Raw genomic sequence first — 24,288 nt, 5'->3', positions numbered from 1 at the left:
GTGGCCTTCCACAACAATGGTAGCATTGTCCATACGGTCCTCTAGGGAGGCCGTACGCTGGGAGAGGAAGCGCATTTCTTTCAGGAGGTCCGCGCTTAGTTGTTTATGGGCTGCTGTTATTTCTTTTCGGACCACTTCTCGTACCTTCGATAAGAGATCAGGCTTAGAGCGTGGAGGGGGTCTCTCGGCATCCGAGTATTCCCTGCTCTCATCAGATCCGTATTCCTCGATCCCCGGTTCCGCCATGAAGTCTGTAATCGGAGGTTGTTGGGAGCCACGTGCTCTGTTACTGCCCGCCGAGTTCTGGGTCCTCTTCTGGCTCGAGCGGGTCTTGTTGCTAGAGGACATTATGCTCGAAATGTTCTCTAGGTGATCAGGGAGTGAGATTCACCGGCTATGAGGAGAAGAAAGAGCTATGACCAGAGATATTCTGTAAAGATGCTCCGTGGATCGCGCAGAGGTTAGGTCAGGCAGCCATCTCCAACCCGTGCGCGCATGCGCTCCACTTCTTATTGTTTTAAGGAATATTAAGAACATTTTCAGTGATGCCTCACATCCAGGACATGTGTTATTTGAACATCTGCCTTCTGGAAAACGTTTTAGACTTATAAAAACTAAGACAAAAAGATTAAAGAACGGTTTTTATCCTTCAGCCATTTCTATGTTAAATGCTGCTAAGTGGCCATGTTGAAAAGGGTGTGTGTGCAATGCAATGTATGTAGGAATGGAATGTTGTTATGCTGTCTTTGCTTTTGCTGGAAAATTGCACATAAGATTTTCATTGTACAATTGGTTGTTATAATGACAATAAAGATTTTCTATTTCTATAAGAATAAAACCTTTAAAATTTGCTTGGAGGAAGTGGTGGACTTACCTCCATAAAGCAGACACGAAAGACTGTCTGAAAAGTAGCAATCACATTTATTATATGGTACCCCAAAAGTGCAACGCGTTTCGCAGGCCGAGCCCGCTTCATCAGGCAATAAAGTGGGGACAAAACTGTAGACAAGAGACAGTACATTATGCTATAGTGAATTCTGCAGTTACAAGATGCATATTAATATATTACATGTCATAAAGCATACCATATGAAAAAATTGCTTTGTGGAGATAGCTTCAAAAGTTGCATATTAATATATTACATGTCATAAAGCATACCATATGAAAAAATTGCTTTGTGGAGATAGCTTCAAAAGTTGGGTGTACAAGTAAACAATAGGGGGTAGAGGCTATGGTGCTCGTGATAGTAATGGGCTATGGGGTATTTTTTACACAGAATTGCAATGAGTGGTATTGGTAATGAAAAAGGGTATGTGTCAGCAAGTGTAATGGGTAATAGAGCATTTAGAAGAGAACGGGGGGCCAGAAATATAAGGTAAAGTGTGCAAATAAAATAACATAAAGAACTCACCAGAATTCCAGCAGTAGCAGGTGTAGCGCCTCAGTGGAGTGGTGAGGATTCTCAACTCCTTATATATACACAGGTACTTGCTATTAGGGCCAATTAGATGTGTGGGAAGTGTTAGGTGGGCGGGGTTAGGTCGAGTGTGCGAGCAGCCAATGGGTTCTCGCCATCTGTGTTCAGTGAATTGGGTTTTTGGGAAGGGTGGGCGGGGTTAGGGCGGGCTTGCGAGTAGCCAATGGGCTCTCGCCACCTGTGTACAGTGTGTTGGGTAGTTGGGGGGTTGGATACAGGTATCATGGTTACTAAATGTGCAGCTGAGTCCAGTACTAGCTAAATAGAGTACTAGTTAAGGGCACCGCCTTTGACATGGGAGACCAGGGTTCAAATCCCGGCCAGGGGATAGTTAATAAGAAAATAATACATGAACATAATATTAATTATGGCAGGAAAGAAATTAATAAATTAATACATTTGGCATCGCAAATGCAATGTAACAAAATTATAGCTGGTGTTGGAAAAAAAAAAAAAAAAAAAAAAAAAAAATAAATAAATAAAAATAAAATTATGGTAAAAACAATGGGATAAAAAGGAGGAAGAAGACAAAGTAAAACAAGACAAATAAAGATGTATAAATCGTGAACAATTCTAATTATTGATATAAATAATGTGAATATACAGGTGTGTAAATATACAGCTATGTAAAAATAATGATCTTGCCTGAGGTATTGTTGTAAAGATGAACGTTGCTATATAAAAATGAAAAATACAATTATAAATAATAAAAGTACTAAAAATAGGAGTACTAAAAATATTACACATAAAAGGATAAAAGAGAGCGGCCAGAGATAAAAGAAAAACGGAATAGGTAGTGTTTTAGTAGATTTTTTCCAAAACTTCGTTCAGACCTTCAGGTATGAGGGTTCTTAGAGTTTGTATCCAGTACATTTCATGTTTTTTAAGTTGTTCGAACGCATTTGGTAAACTAGCATCAATAGAGTCAAGGATTGTAATGCTGAAGAGTTGTGGGTTATTGTTGTGGTGGGTGCAAAAGTGCCGTGAAACGCTGTGAAGTGGGAATTTATTGGTGATGTTTCTTTTGTGTTGCCCGATTCTGCTGCGGGCCAACTGTGTAGTTCTCCCCACGTACTGGAGACGGCATGGGCATGAAATAAGATAGATGACGAAATTGGATTCGCAGGTGAGGTGTTTTTTTATGGGATATTGAATATTGGTGCTAGAGGAAACAAAGGAAGCACAGGTGTTGATGAACTGGCAAGCTGTGCAGCGGTTCTTGTTGCAGGGGAAGCAGCCAGGCTCCTGTGCTTGCGGAGGGGAGAGTTCATTAGTTGTACGTAATTTGCTCGGCGCTAGGAGGTTGCGGAGATTCAGTGCTCTCCTATATGTAATTGAAGGTGCTGTGGGTAATAAGGGCCGTAAGTAGGGGTCTTGCATGAGAATGTCCCAACGATTTTTTAGAATATTGCGGATGGACAAATGTTGGGCATTGTAACGAGTAATGAACCGTACTGGATACAAACTCTAAGAACCCTCATACCTGAAGGTCTGAACGAAGTTTTGGAAAAAATCTACTAAAACACTACCTATTCCGTTTTTCTTTTATCTCTGGCCGCTCTCTTTTATCCTTTTATGTGTAATATTTTTAGTACTCCTATTTTTAGTACTTTTATTATTTATAATTGTATTTTTCATTTTTATATAGCAACGTTCATCTTTACAACAATACCTCAGGCAAGATCATTATTTTTACATAGCTGTATATTTACACACCTGTATATTCACATTATTTATATCAATAATTAGAATTGTTCACGATTTATACATCTTTATTTGTCTTGTTTTACTTTGTCTTCTTCCTCCTTTTTATCCCATTGTTTTTACCATAATTTTATTTTTATTTATTTATTTATTTTTTTTTTTTTTTTTTTTTCCAACACCAGCTATAATTTTGTTACATTGCATTTGCGATGCCAAATGTATTAATTTATTAATTTCTTTCCTGCCATAATTAATATTATGTTCATGTATTATTTTCTTATTAACTATCCCCTGGCCGGGATTTGAACCCTGGTCTCCCATGTCAAAGGCGGTGCCCTTAACTAGTACTCTATTTAGCTAGTACTGGACTCAGCTGCACATTTAGTAACCATGATACCTGTATCCAACCCCCCAACTACCCAACACACTGTACACAGGTGGCGAGAGCCCATTGGCTACTCGCAAGCCCGCCCTAACCCCGCCCACCCTTCCCAAAAACCCAATTCACTGAACACAGATGGCGAGAACCCATTGGCTGCTCGCACACTCGACCTAACCCCGCCCACCTAACACTTCCCACACATCTAATTGGCCCTAATAGCAAGTACCTGTGTATATATAAGGAGTTGAGAATCCTCACCACTCCACTGAGGCGCTACACCTGCTACTGCTGGAATTCTGGTGAGTTCTTTATGTTATTTTATTTGCACACTTTACCTTATATTTCTGGCCCCCCGTTCTCTTCTAAATGCTCTATTACCCATTACACTTGCTGACACATACCCTTTTTCATTACCAATACCACTCATTGCAATTCTGTGTAAAAAATACCCCATAGCCCATTACTATCACGAGCACCATAGCCTCTACCCCCTATTGTTTACTTGTACACCCAACTTTTGAAGCTATCTCCACAAAGCAATTTTTTCATATGGTATGCTTTATGACATGTAATATATTAATATGCAACTTTTGAAGCTATCTCCACAAAGCAATTTTTTCATATGGTATGCTTTATGACATGTAATATATTAATATGCATCTTGTAACTGCAGAATTCACTATAGCATAATGTACTGTCTCTTGTCTACAGTTTTGTCCCCACTTTATTGCCTGATGAAGCGGGCTCGGCCTGCGAAACGCGTTGCACTTTTGGGGTACCATATAATAAATGTGATTGCTACTTTTCAGACAGTCTTTCGTGTCTGCTTTATGGAGGTAAGTCCACCACTTCCTCCAAGCAAATTTTAAAGGTTTTATCCACTTTTATTCTGCTGGCGCCTCTGTTCTCCTACTGCAAAATCGTGTCCACCCCTGGTGGAGGGGTGATCTACCCCTTTTTCTCATCTACAGAGAGCGACTTCTTAGCCCTGAGTGAGGACAGGTCTAATCTCCTCACCTGCTTATACAGTGGTTGCCTGTGTGGTAACCCACGTTTGTGAGTATATTCTTCTCACTGATTTGCCTTACTTCGTTTATGTTTTGACATACTACACTATATTGGGCTCTCGGTTTCTCTATATTTTATTTCTATAAGAAGGTGAAGACCAGCACCATCAAGTGTAATTAAGCTCTTTTACCATATTTTCCGGACTATAAGACGCTCCAGATTATAAGATGCACCAAAGTTTAGAGGGCAGAGACCAGGGGAAAAAAATCTATACTAAACCTGGTGTGTCTATGGTCCAGGGGCATCTTCTAGCAGTTCTCCCCCCAATTATTGTGTCGTCCTCCCGTTCCCCTTTGTGGCTTTCACCTGTCCCCCTTGTGTCCACCTCTTGTCCCCACTTGTGGCCTCCTTATATCCACCTTCTCTGGTTGTGGCCTCCTCTTTACCCCCTTGTGGTCTACTCCTGCCCCCCCTTGCGGCCTCTTTATGTCCCCCCTTGTGGCCTCTTTATGACCCCCCCCCCCTTGTGACTTCCTTCTGTCCTCCTTGAGTCCTTCTTATAATCCTCCTTGTGTCATCCTTCTGTCCCCCCTTGTGGCCTCCTTATGTCCCCCCCCCTATGGCCTTCTCCTGTCCCCCTCCATGTCCCCAGTGTCGCTGTTGTGATGTTGGAATGAGCAGCGGTAGCTGCGGGTAATACGTGAACAGAGCGTGCCCGCGGTGGCTGCTGTTTAGAGATGTAGCGAACTGTTCGCCAGCGAACGGTTCCAGGCGAACTTTGGGGAAGTTCGATTCGCCCCATAATGCTCTATTGAGCAAAACTTGGACCCTCTACATCACAGTCAGCAGTCACATTATTGCCAAACACACTGCTCTCACTGCTGGAGGCCTGCCCCCCCCCCCCCCTCCCTCCTCCTCCTCCAAGCAAGGTCCTTATGCCATTTCACTTACTTGTCTGCCTACACTAATTAGTTAAGGCACAGCTGCTTCCCTCCTCCCCTTCTCCCCCCTACCGGAGGGAGGAGGGTCTCATCTTCCAGGGAATTATACTATTTCAAAAACCAGTGTACATACCGTAGCTGGTCTAACTGTGTGGTGGGCAAGCACCCTAACCGCTGTACCACAACAGTACTAACTGAAGCTGGCCTAGCATTTACTATTATGCTCAATGCAATAGAAACATTAGGTTGCTTAAAGGGAACCTTAACTGAGAGTGATATGGATGTTTCCTGTAAACAATACCAGTTGCCTGGCAGTCCAGCTGATCTCTGTGACTGCAATAGTGGCTGAATCACACCCTGAAACAAGCATGCAGCTAATCCAGTCTGACTTCAGTCAGAGCACCTGATCTGCATGCTTGTTCAGGGGCTGTGGCTAAAAGTATTAGAGACACAGAATCAGCAGGCGATTCAGGCAACTGATATTATTTTAAAAGGAAAAATCCATATCCTTCACCGTTTAGGTTCCCTTTAAGGATTTGTAGCGTAAAAGCCAACTCACATTGGCTGGGATTTGAACCCGGGTCTCACTGTGTGGTGGGCAAGCACCCTATCCGCTGTACCACAACAGTACTAACTGAAGCTGGCCTAGCATTTACCATTTATGCTCAATACAAGAGAAAAAGTAGACAAGACAACTAACATTTATATCACGCTTTTCTCCTGGCGGACTCAAAGCACCAGAGCTGCAGCCACTAGGGCATGCTGTATAGGCAGTAGCAGTGTTAGGAAGACTTGCCTAAGGTCTCCTACTGAATAGGTGCTGGCTTACTGTCTACTTTTTCTCTTGCTAAAATCTATGAACTATTGACCTTTTTAATCGCTTTCCTGCTCTCAGAAGCCATTTTCTGCTAGGAAAGGGTTTTATAGTTGGAATTTCTTATCAGTGAGGGTCACACTGTAGTCACTTCCTGTCTGAGTAAGGACTGAGTCAGCCACTTACATACCTGTTATTTAACTCTTTCAGGCAAAGAAAGAAACAAAGGAAAACAGTTTAGTTATTTGTGTGCTAGGCACTGTACATACCCATGTCTATCTCATTATGTCACATGTCACTTCGGGTATCCTTTAATTACCTCTCATTAGGGGAAGTGCAGGGAACCAGAGGAGGACACCACAGACATGGAGGGGAACAGCAGCCACAGCGGGCTCCTATCTGCGGGTGATCGTATGTCGGGGACTCCCTGTATTCGGACTATAGGACGCAGGGACTTTTTCCCCCACACTTTGCACCCACTATACCCACACTTCTACAAATGTCAAAGGCACATTCGTCAACCTGCAATACTTTAACTTATCCAAAAAAAGAGGACAAATGGTTTTGTTTTAGTATTTTTTTATTTTTTAAAGGCTGCCATTTTTTCAAAAAAACAAAAAAATAAACAGTTAACAGCAGGAACTATTATATTTGCAACCAACCAATGACAGTGGTACACTTGTCATAATGACATATTTTTTTGGTGCTGAAGAGCATACAATATGGAAAGAACAATTTGTGGCCCAGCCTTAAACAATGACCTACACGGTTGCTGCAGCCTATATGTTTTCCCCAGAGTATGAGCAAAACAATTTTTTACACTGACATGGTAAAAAATGTCATTTTTTAAATGTAAGATAAGAAATAACAATAAAATCTTCTCAACATAAAATGTGAACAATGACATAAAAACCAAAATACAACCTAAATGGAAGGAGGCCACATAAATTATCGCCTACAAACAACTCTGGTGAGATACTGTGTGTCTCACTGGCTGGGAACTCTTGGTGTAGCCTGTTGTAACCACTACCTTGACCACTTAGAGCCATATACACTGGTGTGTCAGGAGAGGGTTCTTGTGGGCTGGATGTTCTTGGAGGCATAGGTGGTTGGATGGGTGGATAGTATTGCTGTGCAGACATATGACGTGGCATACTTGGCATTGAGTAAGGATGAGAGTTATAGACAGGTTGACTATTGAAAGGTTGCTGTACTGGGTGCCTGTATTGATCATGATGTTGACCCGGATCAGGGGGCATTTTTAAAAACCACACGAGGGCGAGAAAAAAAGCCGAAAACGCCTGCAGTGTGAACAAGCCCTGATGGAGGTAATTGACATCAGGATTGGTTTCAGTCAGAGGGAACAAAAATGGCAAATGCCAATAACAGAATTCTCTTTATTTACTATATTAAGTTCACTGAACAGCGGGGATGTAAATATTTACCTTCCCGGCTTCAGCGCAGGCGCACTATCGGCTCTCCGCCTCGAAGATAGGCAGAAATAGCCGATCGATGTCGGCCCGCTCTACTGCGCAGGCGCAAGTCTCCTGCGCCTATGCATTAGAGCTAACCCGACGGAGATCGGCTATTTTCACCTATCTCCGTGGGGAGAGCCGCAACAGCGCCCCCGCTGGAGCCGGAAAAGGTAAATTTATCAGCACTTGTCAGGCTTGTCGAGGGAGGATTCTGGGACACTTTGGGGGAGCCAGCACTGGACTGCCTGCAGCTACAGCGGAGAGGGAAGCCTCATTGGGGCCCCGAGGCTTCCCCCTGCCGAGGTGGGTACCCCCCAGGGGAACTTTTTTTGTTACAGGTTCTCTTTAAGGTGGAAATAGCCGAACCTGATTGATCCGCTCTACTGCACATGTGCGAGTCCTTTTGCGCCTGCGCAGTTGAGCAGATTCCTCCTTAACCTGAACAAAGAGCCGCTACAGCGCATGCGCTGGATCCCGGAGAGCTAAATAAACCAAGCCTTGTCAGGCTTGTCGGGGGAGGATTCGAAGATGCCAGTGCCAGTGAAGCTTCCCCCTCTGGAGGTAAGAACCCCCCAGGGGACTTTATTATTTAGTACAGAGTGTCTTTAAAGGACAACTGACGTGACATGTGACATGATGAGTTAGACATGGGTATGTACAGTGCCATGCACAAAAATAACTAAGTTAAACATCAGGTATGCAAATGACAGTTTCTATCCGGGTCGGGACTGGGCAGACTATTGCATAACCCTCACTGATAAGTAATTACAGCCATAAAATACTTTCCTGTCAGTAAATGGCTTCCTGGAGCAGGAGAGAAATAAAAAGGGTCAATAGTTCATAGATTTGAGCTCTGGCATACTGTAATGAAGGTGTCATTGAGCAGAGACAATGAAACAGTAAACACTTAAAAACTAGATTTAAATCTAAAATAAAACTGTGTGGTATCCAAAAAAACTCAGTTTTAGGAGAAGGAGGATGGATACAATTGTTTTTCTCATCAGCTTATTTTCATCTCGGATGTCCTTTAAAACAACAATAATGATAAGAATATTTTTAGTCGGGACTCGGCAGAGTGCAGGTTATCCCACAAACAGATGCTGCAGTTAGCCTATTCACCACTAGATGGAGATCTCAAACACAGGAAGTGATATCTAAAAGCAGGAAGAGAAGATGCATGAAGTGGAGAGAACACGCGGCTGGAAGAGGTGATTGACCTTTGGTCCATATTGGGCAGAGCAGAGGTCGGGGTGGACATACTTGTTATATATTGGGCAGAGCAGAGGTCGGGTGGACATACTTGTTATATATTGGGCAGGGCAGAGGTCGGGTGGACATACTTGTTATATATTGGGCAGAGCAGAGGTCGGGGTGGACATACGGGCAGAGCAGAGGTCGGGGTGGACATACTTGTTATATATTGGGCAGAGCAGAGGTCGGGGTAGACATACTTGTTATATATTACCTTATCTCTGGATTTCTATGACTTCTTATGCTATAAATCATGCATCTAAATACACCTGTTATCATCTGTGTTTATTACTGCAGTCACAGGAGTTTTTATGTCCTGCAGTGGGAGAGGTTGGAATCTACAGAAAGATGATGGGTGGTGGGTCACAGCTAGGGGGTGGAGCCAGGAAACAAGGGGCGTGGCTGGCAGGACAGGCAGAGAAGATGGAGGCTGCAGCTGGAGGCGGGTTGGGTGGCCTCTGCTGCTTTCATCCTGGTATTGGCACTGCTCCAGCTGGGAGGTTTGTTGCTATGGCTCTTGGAGGGTTTGAGGTTATTAGGTGATGGACAGGTGGCCTCAGGTATGGTCAGGATATGGAGCTGCAGTTCCATCTGCCTAGTTCATCAGGTGCCAGAGCCATAAGTAATGATAATTTATAGCTAATTAGCTGCAGGCCTCTGCTCCTATCTTCCTGTGTCTCCAGCTGTTCTCTCCTCACATTCTCATCCATCTACTGCTGCCGGCACTGCTGTAACCTCCCAGGAATGTGTGCATGGAGAGGAGGAGAGAAGCACCGGATCAAGGAGCAGTTAAAAAAGTCACCGCTAAAAATGGGTGCAATTGTTATTTATCGTAATATCGATAGCTGTTACACTATTTAGCAGGCGGTTGCAGTTGCATTGAAATTTATCGTATTAATGTTAGCAGGGATCGGGAGTGTTAAGGTTAGGCACCAACATGGGAATCTCAGGGTTAGGGACCACCAGGTGGATCTTAGGGTTAGGAACCACCAGGGAGGTCTTAGCGATAGTCACCTCTAGGGTGGTATGAGGCTTAGGCACCACCAGGGGGGGGGGTCTGGGGGTCTTGGGGTTAGTAACCGCCGGGGGATTCTAAGGGATAGGCACCACTAGGGGGGTATTAGGGTTAGGCACCACCAGGGAGGGGTTCTGAGAGAGGTTAGGTTGTACATTATCTTTAAATTTACTGATAATGTAATACCGCAATTAGATTATTTACCGTTTTTGTTGTCGTTATTGTTATTTAATGTTATTAGTGATATTGTTATTTAACATCGCAACTAAATTAATTCATGACTTTTTCAAGTGTATGCCCAGATGATGAGCAAGGCACACTGGAAGAGAGGACTGAATGTGCAGGATACCACAGCTTATGGGATATTATCAGCCCCTAGCAAATTATGTTCTTTTCTGAGCTCTGATTATTACTGCTAATATCAGGTATAATGTGTTATCCTTTTCAGAACTGAGACCTGAACTCGAAGAACAAGAGAGGTGTGATCAGCAGTCTATGGAGGAGGGTGACATGATGAGGACAATTAAAGAGGAAGAAGAGGAGACATGTGGGGTGTGATCAGCAGTCTATGGAGGAGGGTGACAGGATGAGGGCAATTAAAGGGGAAGAAAAGGAGACGTATGTGAGGAGTGATCAGCAGTCTATGGAGGAGGGTGACATGATGAGGACCGTTAAAGAGGAAGAAGAAGAGACGTATGTGAGGAGTGATCAGCAGTCTATGGAGGAGGGTGACATGATGAGGACCATTAATGAGGAAGAAGAAGAGACATATGTGAGGAGTGATCAGCAGTCTATGGAGGAGGGTGACATGATGAGGACCATTAAAGAGGAAGAAGAAGAGACGTATGTGAGGAGTGATCAGCAGTCTATGGAGGAGGGAGACATGATGGGGACAATTAAAGTGGAAGAAGAGACATATGTGAGTCGTGATCAGCAGTCTGTGGAGGAGGGTGACATGATGAGGGCAATTAAAGAGGAAGAAGAGGAGACATATGTGAGGAGTGATCAGCAGTCTATGGAGGAGGGTGACATGATGAGGACCATTAAAGAGGAAGAAGAGGAGACATATGTGAGGAGTGATCAGCAGTCTATGGAGGAGGGTGACATGATGAGGACAATTAAAGAGGAAGAAGAGGAGACATATGTGAGGAGTGATCAGCAGTCTATGGGGGAGGGAGACATGATGGGGACAATTAAAGTGGAAGAGGAAGAGAAGTATGTGAGGAGAGATCAGAAGTCCACGGAAGACGGTGACATGATGGGGACAACTATAGAGGAGGACCCTCTTACAAAAATTGAAACAGGTTAGTAATCAACATTAAATATTGAATATCTCTAGTTATAATGACTGTATCACTGCTCACAGACTGGCCATATTAGGGGTTATGCTATGTACTCATGTTAGACTTGTTTTTATATCCATCCATTATAGGCAATGGCCCGCTCGGGAATTGCATGTCATTCACATATTTCCCATGATTATGAATCAGACAGCTTTCTGCTTTTTATGCACAACGCAAACATTCCTGATTCCAATATTTTTTTTTTTTGCACCCAAAAATTACAACTGAACACAGAAAATGTGATGATAGAGTGCAGCCAACCCCGTGAGATCATGACAAGTGTGCTCTTTGCCTGAGTCTCTAGAGGGGTGTAAGCTGGGGGGTGTTCTGTAAGATGCACGGCCACTTGTGCTGCAGACAAATCATGACCAGTGTGCCCCCTGCCTGAGTCTCTAGAAGTATGTAAGCTGGGGGTGTTCTGTAAGATGCACAGCCACTTGTGCTGCAGACAAATCATGACAAGTGTGCTCCCTGCCTGAGTCTCTAGAAGGGTGTAAGCTGGGGGTGTTCTGTAAGATGCACGGCCACTTGTGCTGCAGACAAATCATGACAAGTGTGCTCTCCCTGCCTGAGTCTCTAGAAGGGTATAAGCTGGGGGGGGGGGGGGGGTGTTCTGTAAGATGCACGGCGACTTGTGCTGCAGACAAATCATGACAAGTGTGCTCCCGGCCTGAGTCTCTAGAAGTATGTAAGCTGGGGGTGTTCTGTAAGATGCACGGCCACTTGTGCTGCAGACAAATCATGACAAGTGTGCTCCCTGCCTGAGTCTCTAGAAGGGTGTAAGCTGGGGGTGTTCTGTAAGATGCACGGCCACTTGTGCTGCAGACAAATCATGACAAGTGTGCTCTCCCTGCCTGAGTCTCTAGAAGGGTATAAGCTGGGGGGGGGGGGGGGGTGTTCTGTAAGACGCACGGCGACTTGTGCTGCAGACAAATCATGACAAGTGTGCTCCCGGCCTGAGTCTCTAGAAGGGTGTAAGCTGGGGGGGGGGGGGGGTCTGTAAGATGCACTTCCACTTGTGCTGCAGACAAATCATGACAAGTGTGCTCCCTGCCTGAGTCTCTAGAAGGGTGTAAGCTGGGGTGTGTTCTGTAAGACGCACAGCCACTTCTGCTGCAGACACATCATGACAAGTGTGCTCCCTGCCTGAGTCTCTAGAAGGGTGTAAGCTGGGGGGGGTCTGTAAGATGCACGGCCACTTGTGCTGCAGACAAATCATGACAAGTATGCTCCCTGCCTGAGTCACTAGAAGGGTGTAAGCTGGGGGGTGTTCTGTAAGACACACAGACACTTGTGCTGCAGACAAATCATGACAAGTGTGCTCCCTGCCTGAGTCTCTCATGACAAGTGTGACACTAAGACCTGCCCCTGCCACACCCTTAGTCATGCCCCTTCCACACTGTTCGCCATGACCAATTTTGCACGCCATGTGTCCCTTTATACCATTCCCTGGTTTCTACTGGTCCCCCTCCCTCCCCCACAGCTTCCCTGGTGGTGTTGGGCTTCCCCTGACTCCCTCCCTCACAGCTTCCATGGTAATGATAGAGTTCCCTCTACCTCCCCAACAGCTTCTCTGGTGGTGGTGGGCTTCGTCCTTCCTCTGCAGTAGCTTCCCTGGTGGTGTTGGGTTTCCCTGGTGGTTGTGGACTCCCCTCCCCATGCTTCCCCAACAGCTTACCTGGTAGTGGTCTTTCCCCCCCCCCCCCTTCCCCACAACTTCAATAGTGGTGCTGAGGTTCCCCCTCCCCCACAGCTTTCCTCATGTTGTTGGGCTTTCCCCGTTCCTCCCTCACAGCTTCCCTGGTGGCGGAGGGACTCCCTCCCCATGTGCTTCCCCCTCCCTTCTCCACTGCTTCCCTGGAGGTGGTAGGCTTTTCCCCTCCCCCACAGCTTCTCTGGTGGTAGTAGGCTTCACCCTTCCCTACCCAACAGCTTCCTTGGTGGTGGGCTCCCCTTTTCCCTCCCTCACAGCTTCCCCAGTGGTAGGAATCCCCCCCCCCTTCCCACAGCTTCCCTGGTGGGGGTGGGCTTCCCTAATAGCTTTCCTGGTGGTGGGCTTCCCCTCCTTACCCCACCCGCTTACCTGGTAGTGGTGGACTTCCTCCTCCCTTCTCCACAGCTTCTCTAATGGTGGTGGGCTTCCCCCCTCCCTCCCCACAGCTTCCACCTTTCTCTCCTCCACAACTTCCATGGTGGTGGTGGGATTCCCCCTCTCTCCCCAACAGCTTCCCTGGTGTTAATGGACTTCCCCTCGCTCTCCAGCTTCATTGGTGGTGGGATTCACCCTCCCCTCCTTCCCACAGATTCCCTGATGGTGGTGGTAAGCTTCTCCCTTCCCAAAACCCTCCCTTGTGGTGAAGGTGGGCTGCCACCCACCCTCACCCAGAGATTCCCTGTTGGCGATGTTAGTGCCCCCCCCCCCCCCCACTGCCCACCGTACTCCCTCCCCCCCCCCCCCCCCCCACCCAGTGGTATAAACGCAGAGCATTGTACAGTGAAAGCCGTGCATCTATCACCTCTCCATCGCTGTGAATCATCCAGTCACTGCTCCCTCTAGTGTCCGGCATCTCAGTCTCCTCACATCGCACACAGAGATGCCGGGCACTAGAGGCAGTGCTGACAGAAAGATTCAATGCAATGGAAAGGTGAGAGATGCGCAGTTTTCACTGCATGATACTCTGCATTTATACTGCTAGGCAGGGAAAGCACAGATGGGGGAGGGGCAAGCATTCAAGTTAACATACTCAGTGCTCAAAACACAATCTGGTCTATGTTGCAAAAAGTGTTTCTAGTGCTTCCTAGAGGAAGCCCTGGGGCCCCGAGTGGAGACAGATTCCTCCACATGCCTATATGGCTGGTGCCCTAAATAGCAGCCTTATTTTGTGAGTTTCCCTTCACACTCCACAAATCACCAGCTCAGCATTAATACTACACAATCTGGGCTCCCTTTGTCTCTGTATATTTTATAAGGTGATGAACATCTTGTCTTTCAGATGAGGATACAGCGGTAATAAGAATGTGTAAGTGACACCACATTGCTCTACAAACATAGGAAGGGAAGGTCAGTGAGGTGCAAATAGCTCTGACTTGTTTACAAATATAATGCAAATTGCATGCAGATAATCACAATTGTCAGAAAATGCATTTGGCTGAATCCCAAGCTACATAAAATTAGGATGCAAGGCAAAGTTATAGTCATGCGATTGGCCGCCTGTAATGAACACAACCTTCTGCAGTTCCCTGTCAGGCTGACAAGTAGTGATGCGACAGAAAATATAACTAAAAACAACGGCTTGCAGCTCAATGAAAGGATAAGATATATTTTCTTATGTCAAAAAGGCACTTATGACAGCCACATGCGAAGGTCTGCCAGAAATGTAAAATCACAGGGCCTGAGGCCAGTGGCGTCTCTATAATTGGGCGCAGGAGGGCGGGGCGCCTTCGCACGTCATATGACGTCGGGTCCGACACATCATTGGCAACTTCTGTTAAAATTTCGGCTTGCGGCTTCCTCCTTTGTTGCATGCTAGGAGGAGCCGCTGTGCCGGAAGCAGTAGAGTTGGGGACATTGGGGGACCGCGGCCCGGCCTGAGATGGAGCAATGTAGGAAAGAGGAGGGTAAAATACTCCTCGGCGGCCATACGGCGGTAACTTATTCATACTGCGCCACTTACACTAGCAAGCTCTGCCCTACCCGACGGCTGGCCACGTGTGGTGGGCACACAATGGACTCTGCTGCCTTCTGCATGACAGTGACGAGCTGCACCACCGCCAAGTACCACTCTTTCGCTATCCGCCACTTCCCTCCTCCGCAACTATTAAACTGGCAGATTGGGCGGGCGAGAGGCAAAACACTTGTGTGGCACACTGGCACTGTCTGTCAGGAGAGCCTACCCTGGATCTGGCTGCAGATAGTCACTACTATTTGTACTTGGAGCAGAGGGCAGCAAGTGACAGGCTGTAAAATACCGAGTCTGTGTCTCCTGCTCTAAAGCTGCCTATATCTGATCCTATCCTCTCTTAGTGCAGGTCTCACCCTCCTCCCTCCTACAGCCACAACAAGCACCATACTTATGTGCCCAGCAGCCATAGATATGCATAATTGTCTTACAGCAATCCACTCTCTGTTCCAGCACCTCGTTCACTATCTTTCTTTTGCATACAAGTACAGCATTGTGCAATGGGAAGGCTACCTATACTGGGTGAGACTATACCTGGCATTACCCGCTGCGGCTTTCTTAGCACACCACACTCCTTTCCTTTGTGTGTGTGTGTGTGTGTGTGTGTGAGTGTGTGTGTGTGTGTGTGGGGGGGGGGGTCAGGGGGTGTCATTCAATACCCAGCACCGGGAGTCAAAAACCCTAGGTACGCCTAAGTGCTAGATCACACCATTAATCGACACCAGCATTTTGCGATTTTGTGGGTGATGTTTTTTAGCGCCTCACAGCGATTTTATAACGCGCTTTTCTAAGCACTTTTGCAGAGCGATTGTGTTTTTTCCACTTTCTGACGTCAGTCAGGAAGAGAACTCTCTCACCCAGAAATGAATAAATACAATGTAAGTGCTGGAGAAACATATATACATAAATACATAAATACATTGTGATAGGGACAAACTTTAAGTGGTGTAATAACCGGAACAAATGGGCAAATAAAATACATGGGTTTTAATTATGGTAGAATGTATTATTTTAACGCTATAATGGATGAAAACTGGGAAATAATGGATTTTTTTCTTAATATTCCTGTTAAAATGCATTTAGAAAAAAATAATTCTTAACAAAATGTACCACCGAAAGAAATGCTAATTGGTGGCGGAAAAACAAGATATAGCTCAACTTATTGTGATAAAGTTATTAGCGAATGAATGGGAGGTGAAAATTGCTCTGCTGTGTAAGGTGAAAAATTCCCACGCCCTGAAATGGTTAAGTACTAGCCGTCTCTGCCCCCTTAAAGACCAGAGACCATTGGTACCAGAAATGGCGGAACACCGACGGAGAACAACGAATCGCCACACATACCCGCCACAAGTCGGGAACTAGGGCCACCCACTCTGCCGTCTCTATGACGGCAGAGTTCCTGTGAGCCGATCAGGAGCCAATGGGAGTGGCTTACATTAAAAGACAGGGCCAGGAGCCAATGAAAGCAGCTCCTGACCGGCTCACTGGAACTCTGCTGTCATAGAGACAGGCAGAGTCAGTGAGCTGCGGCAGGGGACGTCGAAATTCAGCGGCGATATCGGCGGATGCGCGCATCGGTAGCTGATTGAAATCTACGCCCTGCCAGCCAGGTAACCACCAAAACAGGGCGTAGATTTCAATTAGCTTGGTCCTAAAATAGTTAAAGAAAGCCAAAAGCGCCCTTAGTGTGAACAAGCCCTTATGGCCATAAAGCGGTATAGGCCGGGGGGACTTCAATATCCCACAAAAGATCTGCTGTGCAGCTTATCGCTTAGGTGGGTAAGTGCTCTTCAGTGCAACATCTCCATGGAGCAGTCTCACACTGAGGTAATGAAATAGATCTCACCAAGTCCATGGATATTGAATTCCGTGGGTACCCACTCCTGGTGTCAGCAGGGGAAATAGCACTCCAGCGCATAGATAAACTTGGTATCAGCTGGAAATCAGTATTTTCACCATAACTGGTGATGGTTAGTGATGTGCAAATAACTCTGAGGTGGTGCAAATGGTATGCTAATTTTATGCAAAGTAATGCAGCTGCTACATTCGGTCCATTTCCAATCTGCATACATTTTGCATTAACTTGGAATTATCAGCAGCTCTCTGACCATCATTAATGATAATTGCTCCTCCCCTCAGAATTCTCTAACAGGAAGTGATGATGTTTCTCTATTTGCAGGGTGGAGTCCCGGCATAAGGAACCGCTCAAAGACTCGTCTCTCTGTATCCACAGACTGTACAACGGATGATGATGATGTCACTGGACAAGAGTCTCCTGCAGATATCCTGGTTACCCCAAATATTCCCCCAGACTCCCCTCACCTGTCTAACCCCGAGTGGCCTCATAACCAGCACAGCTCTCCCCCTCCTGGAAGGTCTTATTCCTGTTCCAGGTGTGGGAAATGTTTTGTTTGCAAATCACATCTTGTCAGACATGAGAGATCTCACACTGGTGAGAAGCCTTATTCATGTGCTGAGTGTGGGAAATGTTTTGCGTGCAAAACAAATCTTGTCACTCATGAGAGAACTCACACTGGAGAAAAGCCCTATTCATGTGCTGAGTGTGGGAAATGTTTTGTAACTAAATCAGCTCTTGTCACTCATGAGAGAACTCACACTGGTGAGAAGCCCTATTCATGTACTGAGTGTGGAAAATGTTTTGGGTGTAAATCAGGCCTTGCTGTACATGAGAGGACTCACACCGGTGAGAAGCCCTTTTCGTGTGCTGTGTGTGGGAAATGTTTTGCACAGAAATCACTTCTCCTCACACATGAAAGATCCCACACTGGTGAGAGGCCCTTTTCATGTACAAAGTGTGGGAAATGTTTTTTACGGAAATCAGAGCTTGTCAGTCATGAGAGATCTCATACTGGTGAGAAGCCCTATTCATGTGCTGAGTGCCGGAAAGGTTTTTTATGTAAATTAGGCCTTGCTAATCATGAGAGAACTCACACTGGTGAGAAGCCATATTCATGTTCTGTGTGTGGGAAATGTTTTGCACATAAATCAAATCTTGTCAGACATGAAAGATCCCACACAGGTGAGACCTCTTATTCATGTGCTGAGTGTGGGAAATGTTTTGCACAGAAATCAAATCTTGTCAAACATGAAAGAACCCACACAGGTGAGACGCCTCATTCATGTTCTGGGTGTGGGAAATGTTTTTCACAGAAATCAAATCTTGTCAGACATGAAAGATCTCACACGGGTGAGACGTCTCATTCATGCGCTGAGTGTGGGAAATGTTTTGGGTGTAAATCAGATCTTGTCATGCATGAGAGATCTCACACTGGTAAGAACTTTCATTCATGTGCTGTGTGTGGGAAATGTTTTGGGCGTAAATCAATTCTTCTCACACATGAGAGATCTCACACTGGTGAAAAGCCCTATTCATGTGCAGAGTGTGGGAAATGTTTTGCACAGAAATCACATCTTGTCCCACATGAAAGATCCCACACTGGTGAAAAGCCTTATGCGTGTGCTGAGTGTGGGAAATGTTTTGGGCATAAATCAAACCTTGTAGCACACAAGAGAACTCACACTGTGAAATGCCCTGTTTTCATCTGCTGAGTGTGGGAAATGTAAGTCACCGCTTATCAGACACTTGTGATGAGTGTGGGAAATGTCAGTGTAAGTCACCGCTTATCAGACACTTGTGCTGAGTGTGGGAAATTTCAGTGTAAGTCACCGCTTATCAGACACTTGTGATGAGTGTGGGAAATGTCAGTGTAAGTCACCGCTTATCAGACACTTGTGATGAGTGTGGGAAATGTCAGTGTAAGTCACCGCTTATCAGACACTTGTGATGAGTGTGGGAAATGTCAGTGTAAGTCACTGCTTATCAGACACTTGTGATGAGTGTGGGAAATGTCAGTGTAAGTCACCGCTTATCAGACACTTGTGGTGAGTGTGGGAAATGTAAATGTAAGTCACCGCTTATCAGACACTTGTGGTGAGTGTGGGAAATGTAAATGTAAGTCACCGCTTATCAGACACTTGTGATGAGTGTGGGAAATGTCAGTGTAAGTCACCGCTTATCAGACACTTGTGGTGAGTGTGGGAAATGTAAGTGTAAGTCACCGCTTATCAGGCACTTGTGGTGAGTGTGGGAAATGTAAATGTAAGTCACCGCTTATCAGACACTTGTGGTGAGTGTGGGAAATGTCAGTGTAAGTCACTGCTTATCAGACACTTGTGATGAGTGTGGGAAATGTCAGTGTAAGTCACCGCTTATCAGACACTTGTGGTAAGTGTGGGAAATGTAAATGTAAGTCACCGCTTATCAGACACTTGTGATGAGTGTGGGAAATGTCAGTGTAAGTCACCGCTTATCAGACACTTGTGCTGAGTGTGGGAAATGTAAATGTAAGTCACCGCTTATCAGACACTTGTGATGAGTGTGGGAAATGTCAGTGTAAGTCACCCTTATCAGACACTTGTGGTGAGTGTTGGAAATGTCAGTGTAAGTCACCCTTATCAGACACTTGTGGTGAGTGTGGGAAAAGTCAGTGTAAGTCACCCTTATCAGACACTTGTGGTGAGTGTGGGAAATGTCAGTGTAAGTCACCGCTTATCAGACACTTGTGGTGAGTGTGGGAAATGTCAGTGTAAGTCACCCTTATCAGACACTTGTGGTGAGTGTGGGAAATGTCAGTGTAAGTCACCCTTATCAGACACTTGTGGTGAGTGTGGGAAATGTCAGTGTAAGTCACCCTTATCAGACACTTGTGGTGAGTGTGGGAAATGTAAATGTAAGTCACCGCTTATCAGACACTTGTGATGAGTGTGGGAAATGTTTTTGCTAACAGTGTTCTGCTACACTTTGCCTGTTTTATTTTTCTCACACAAGGGCCATTTGCAATTCATTTTTTCTTATGAGTTTTCTCCTAGGTGGTATTTTCACACCTTGGGCTTGTTTCACAAAGCGGTGCTAACCTACTTCGCACGCCTAAAGACTTTTGGGCGTGATAACCATTGCACTAAGTAGGTTAGCACCGTTTTAAGGAATAAACTCGCACGCAAAGTTTTGCGCGTGCAAGCAAAGTCCGCTGCGCACGGAAAGTCGCATAGGGTTTAATGGGCGCATAAAATTTTACGCGTGCAAAACTTTATGCGCGCTAAACTTTAAGCGCGCAAACTCTTATGCGCGCAAAGATGCAGTTTGCACGTGATAAGCTGCTTTTCACTGGTGTTCTAACACTTAGCACGCTTTTTTGAATCAAGCTCCTTGTCATAGAATGCCCTTTAACCACTTGCCGACCACCCACTGTAGATTGGCGGTGGCAAAGTGGCAGCCCCAAGACCACGTAACGCCGATTGGCGTCGGGTCCTGGGACTCTTCCGGGCCGGGGATCGCGCACATCCACCGGCAATAGGCTCCGCCCACCCGCAACGTCAAGCCGATCGGAAGCGCCGGCGGGTTGTTAACCCCTGGATCGCCGCATCTAAAGCGTATAATACGCTTTGTAATGTATACAAAGTGTATTATACAGGCTGCCTCCTGCCCTAGTGGTCCCAGTGATCGAGGGACCACCAGGGCAGGCTGCAGCCACCCTAGTCTGCACCCAAACACACTGATCTGCCCCCCCCCCCCGCCCTCTGATCGCCCACAGCACCCCTCAGACCCCCCCCCCTGCCCACCCCTGTTTGCACCCAATCACCCCCCTAATCACCCATCAATCACTCCCTGTCACTATCTGTCAACGCTATTTTTTAGATTAGTCCCTTAACTGCCCCCTGGGGGCTCCTGATCACCCCCCCCCCACACCCTCGGATCCTCCCCAGACTAACCCCCCCCCCCGTGTACTGTATACATCTATCCTCCCCTATAATCACCTGTCAATCACCCCCTGTCACCACCTGTCACTGCTACCCATCAGATCAGGTTCTAACCTGCCCCTTGCGTACGTCTGATCACCCACCCACACCCTCAGATCGCCCGCAGACCCGCTGTCAGATCACCTCCCAAGTGCATTGTTTACATCTGTTCTCTCCTCTAAACACCCACTAATCACCCATCAATCACCCCCTGTCACTACTACCCATCAGATCAGACCCTAATATGCCCCTCGCAGGCACCCAATCCCCCGCCACACCCTCAAATAGTCCCCCAGACCCCATCTGATCAACTCGCCAGTGCACTGCTTGCATATATTCTCGCTTGTAATCACCTACTGATCGCCTATCAATCACCCTGTCACCCCCTGTCACCACCTGTCACTGTTACCCATCAGATTAGACCCTAATCTGCCCCTTGCGGGCACCCAATCACCTGCCCACACCCTCAGATAGCCCCCCAGACCCTCTCTGATCAACTCGCCAGTGCACTGCTTTCATATATTCTCGCTTGTAATCACCTACTGATCACCTATCAATCACCCCGTCACCCCCTGTCACCATCTGTCACTGCTACCTATCAGATCAGACCCTTATCTGCCCCTTGCGGGCACCCAATCACCTGCCCATACCCTGAGATAGCCCCCCAGACCCCTCTGATCACCTCCCCAGTGCATTATTTACATCTGTTCTTCCCTCTAATCACCCATCAATCACCCCTGTCACCACCTGTCACTGCTACCCATCATACCCATCAGATCAGACCCTCATCTGCCCCTTGCAGGCACCCAATGACCGGCCCACACTCTCAGATCGCCCTCAGATACCCCGAACACCTCCCCAGTGTATTGCTTGCATCTATTCCCCCCTCTATTCACACCCTGTGACACCCATCAATCACCTCCTGTCACCCCCTAGCACACCTACCCATCAAATCAGGCCCTAATTTGCCCCGTGTGGGCTCCTTATCACTCAGCCAAACCCTCAGATCCCCCTTCCAATCACCTCACCAGTGCATTGAATGCATCTATTCTCCCCTCTAATCACCCACTGAGACACCCATCTGTCACCACCTGTCACCACCTAGCACTCCTATCCATCAGATCAGGCCCTAATCTGCCCCCCTGCTGGCTTCTGATCACCCGGCCAAACCCTCACCCGCCCCACCGCAGTGACAGAATTTTTTTTTCTGATCACTGCTGGTATGACTTAATTGTGGCAAGACCAACCGTTATGCCACACAATACGCAACCGCCAATCCAAGAAGCTACTATGCCCAGCCTTTTCGGTGGAAGCCACTTCAAGATTCCGAACGTAACATTTTTTGGGGCCTTCTCCTTAGCATGGGTCTAGTCAAAAATAATGTATTGCGGTCTTATTGGTCTACGCACCCAATACATCACATGCCCATGTTCTCTGCTGCCATGTCCAGGCCACGATTTGAGAACATCCTGCGCTTCCTGCACTTCAGTGTCAATACAACCTGTCATCTAAGAGGCCACCCTGCTTATCACTGGTTCCACAAAATTCAGCCCCTCATAGACCACCTGTCATCAAAATTTGCAGATGCTTATACCCCTGAACAGTCATTTTGAGGCATTTGGTTTCTAGACTACTCCTCACGGTTTTGGGCCCCTAAAATGCCAGGGCCATATAGGAACCCCACAAATGACCCCATTTTAGAAAGAAGACTCCCCAAGGTATTCCGTTATGTGTATGATGAGTTCATAGAAGATTTGATTTTTTTGTCAAAAGTTAGCAGAAATTGATTTTTATTGTTTTGTTTTTTTTAACAAAGTGTCATTTTCAACTTCAAATATCTCTGTAAATGACATTTTTTTAAAAAAAAATTTTACACACAATTGTCCATTTACAGAGATATTTCTCCCACCTAGCATATATTTCACACCCCAAAACACATTATACTATTTCTCCTGAGTACGGCGATACCACATGTGTGACACTTTTTTGCAGCCTAGGTGCGCTAAGGGGCCCAACGTCCAATGGGTACCTTTAGGATTTCACAGGTCAATTTGAGACATTTGGTTTCAAGACTACTCCTCACGGTTTAGGGCCCCTAAAATGCCAGGGCAGTATAGGAAACCCACAAATGACTCTATTTTAGAAAGAAGACACCCCAAGGTATTCAGTTAGGAGTATGGTGTGTTCATAGAAGATTTTATTTTTTTGTCACAAGTTTTTTTCACAAAGTGTTATTTTCCGCTAACTTGTGACAAAAAATAAAATCTTCTCTGAACTCACCATACTCCTAACTGAATACCTTGGGGTGTCTTCTTTCTAAAATGGGGTCATTTGTCTGGTTCCTAATACCATCCTGGCATTTTAGGGCCCTAAACTGTGAGGAGTAGTCTTGAAACCAAATTTCTCAAAATGACCTGTGAAATCATAAAGGTACTCATTGGACTTTGAGCCCCTTAGCGCAGTTAGGGTGCAAAAAAGTGTTACACATGTGGTATCTCCGTACTCAGGAGAAGTAGTATAATGTGTTTTGCGGTGTATTTTTACACATACCCATGCTGGGTGGGAGAAATATCTCTGTAAATGAAATTTTTTTATTTTTTACACACAATTGTCCATTTACAGCTTACGGCGATACCACATGTGTGACACTTTTTTGCAGCCTAGGTGCGCTAAGGGGCCCAACGTCCTATGAGTACCTTTAGGCTTTACAGGGGTGCTTACAATTTAGCACCCCCCAAAATGCCAGGACAGTAAACACACCCCACAAATGACCCCATTTTGGAAAGTAGTCATCCCAAAGTATTCAAAGAGGGGCATGGTCAGTCCGTGGCAGATCTCATTTTTTTTTTGTCACAAGTTAGCAGAAATGGACGATCTGTCACCCATCGATGACAGTTCCGTCGCATCCTGTCCATATGCAACTGAAAGGTCGCATCCTAATTGCCATTGAGGGCACCATTTTTAAAAAAAATGTTTGGTCCCCTACTAGTGACCAGCCCAATGTTCCCCCAGTTCTACTAGGCCAGAGCCTTTTACCATCTTATTAATATGACCATGATCGGGTCAGACCTGACTAGGTTATGGCCACCCATGGGTGCCAACCCAGCTGAGACCACTGTTCATATAGTACCACCCAACTAAACCCTGTTCGCAGAAAGTCAAATTTAGGAGTATGCAGGGTTTACAACTAGCACCAATTGCGTTCTTGTGTATTCACATAAATGACAGAAATCGGGAGTTTTTTCGCCTGAAACCCCAGGCCAATCACAATAGATAGCTCCGCCTGCCAGCGTATGCCCATAAGAGGTTTAGGGCATATACTTACGCTTATTTTAATTAATTCATGTTTACTTTTAGTTTTGGTAAATAAGTGAACCATCC

The 24,288-nt window shown here is 46.0% G+C and overlaps 1 protein-coding gene across 1 annotated transcript in view; it reads left to right on the top strand.

The window, feature by feature from the left end:
- Positions 1 to 24,288, top strand: part of LOC137537163 (zinc finger protein Xfin-like) — a 149,586-nt gene that overhangs the window by 78,915 nt on the left and 46,383 nt on the right. Inside the window, exons 5-7 of the mRNA XM_068259285.1 lie at positions 8,250 to 8,362; positions 10,586 to 11,371; positions 17,270 to 18,633. Coding sequence (XP_068115386.1) covers positions 8,250 to 8,362; positions 10,586 to 11,371; positions 17,270 to 18,633 — 2,263 coding nt within the window. The remainder of the gene's footprint in view (positions 1 to 8,249; positions 8,363 to 10,585; positions 11,372 to 17,269; positions 18,634 to 24,288) is intronic.

Source organism: Hyperolius riggenbachi, chromosome 10 (genome assembly GCF_040937935.1).
Source record: "Hyperolius riggenbachi isolate aHypRig1 chromosome 10, aHypRig1.pri, whole genome shotgun sequence".
Taxonomy (NCBI): Eukaryota; Metazoa; Chordata; class Amphibia; order Anura; family Hyperoliidae; genus Hyperolius; species Hyperolius riggenbachi.
The sequence above is the reverse complement of the archived record's forward strand: the minus strand, read 5'-3'. Positions and strand labels throughout refer to the sequence as shown.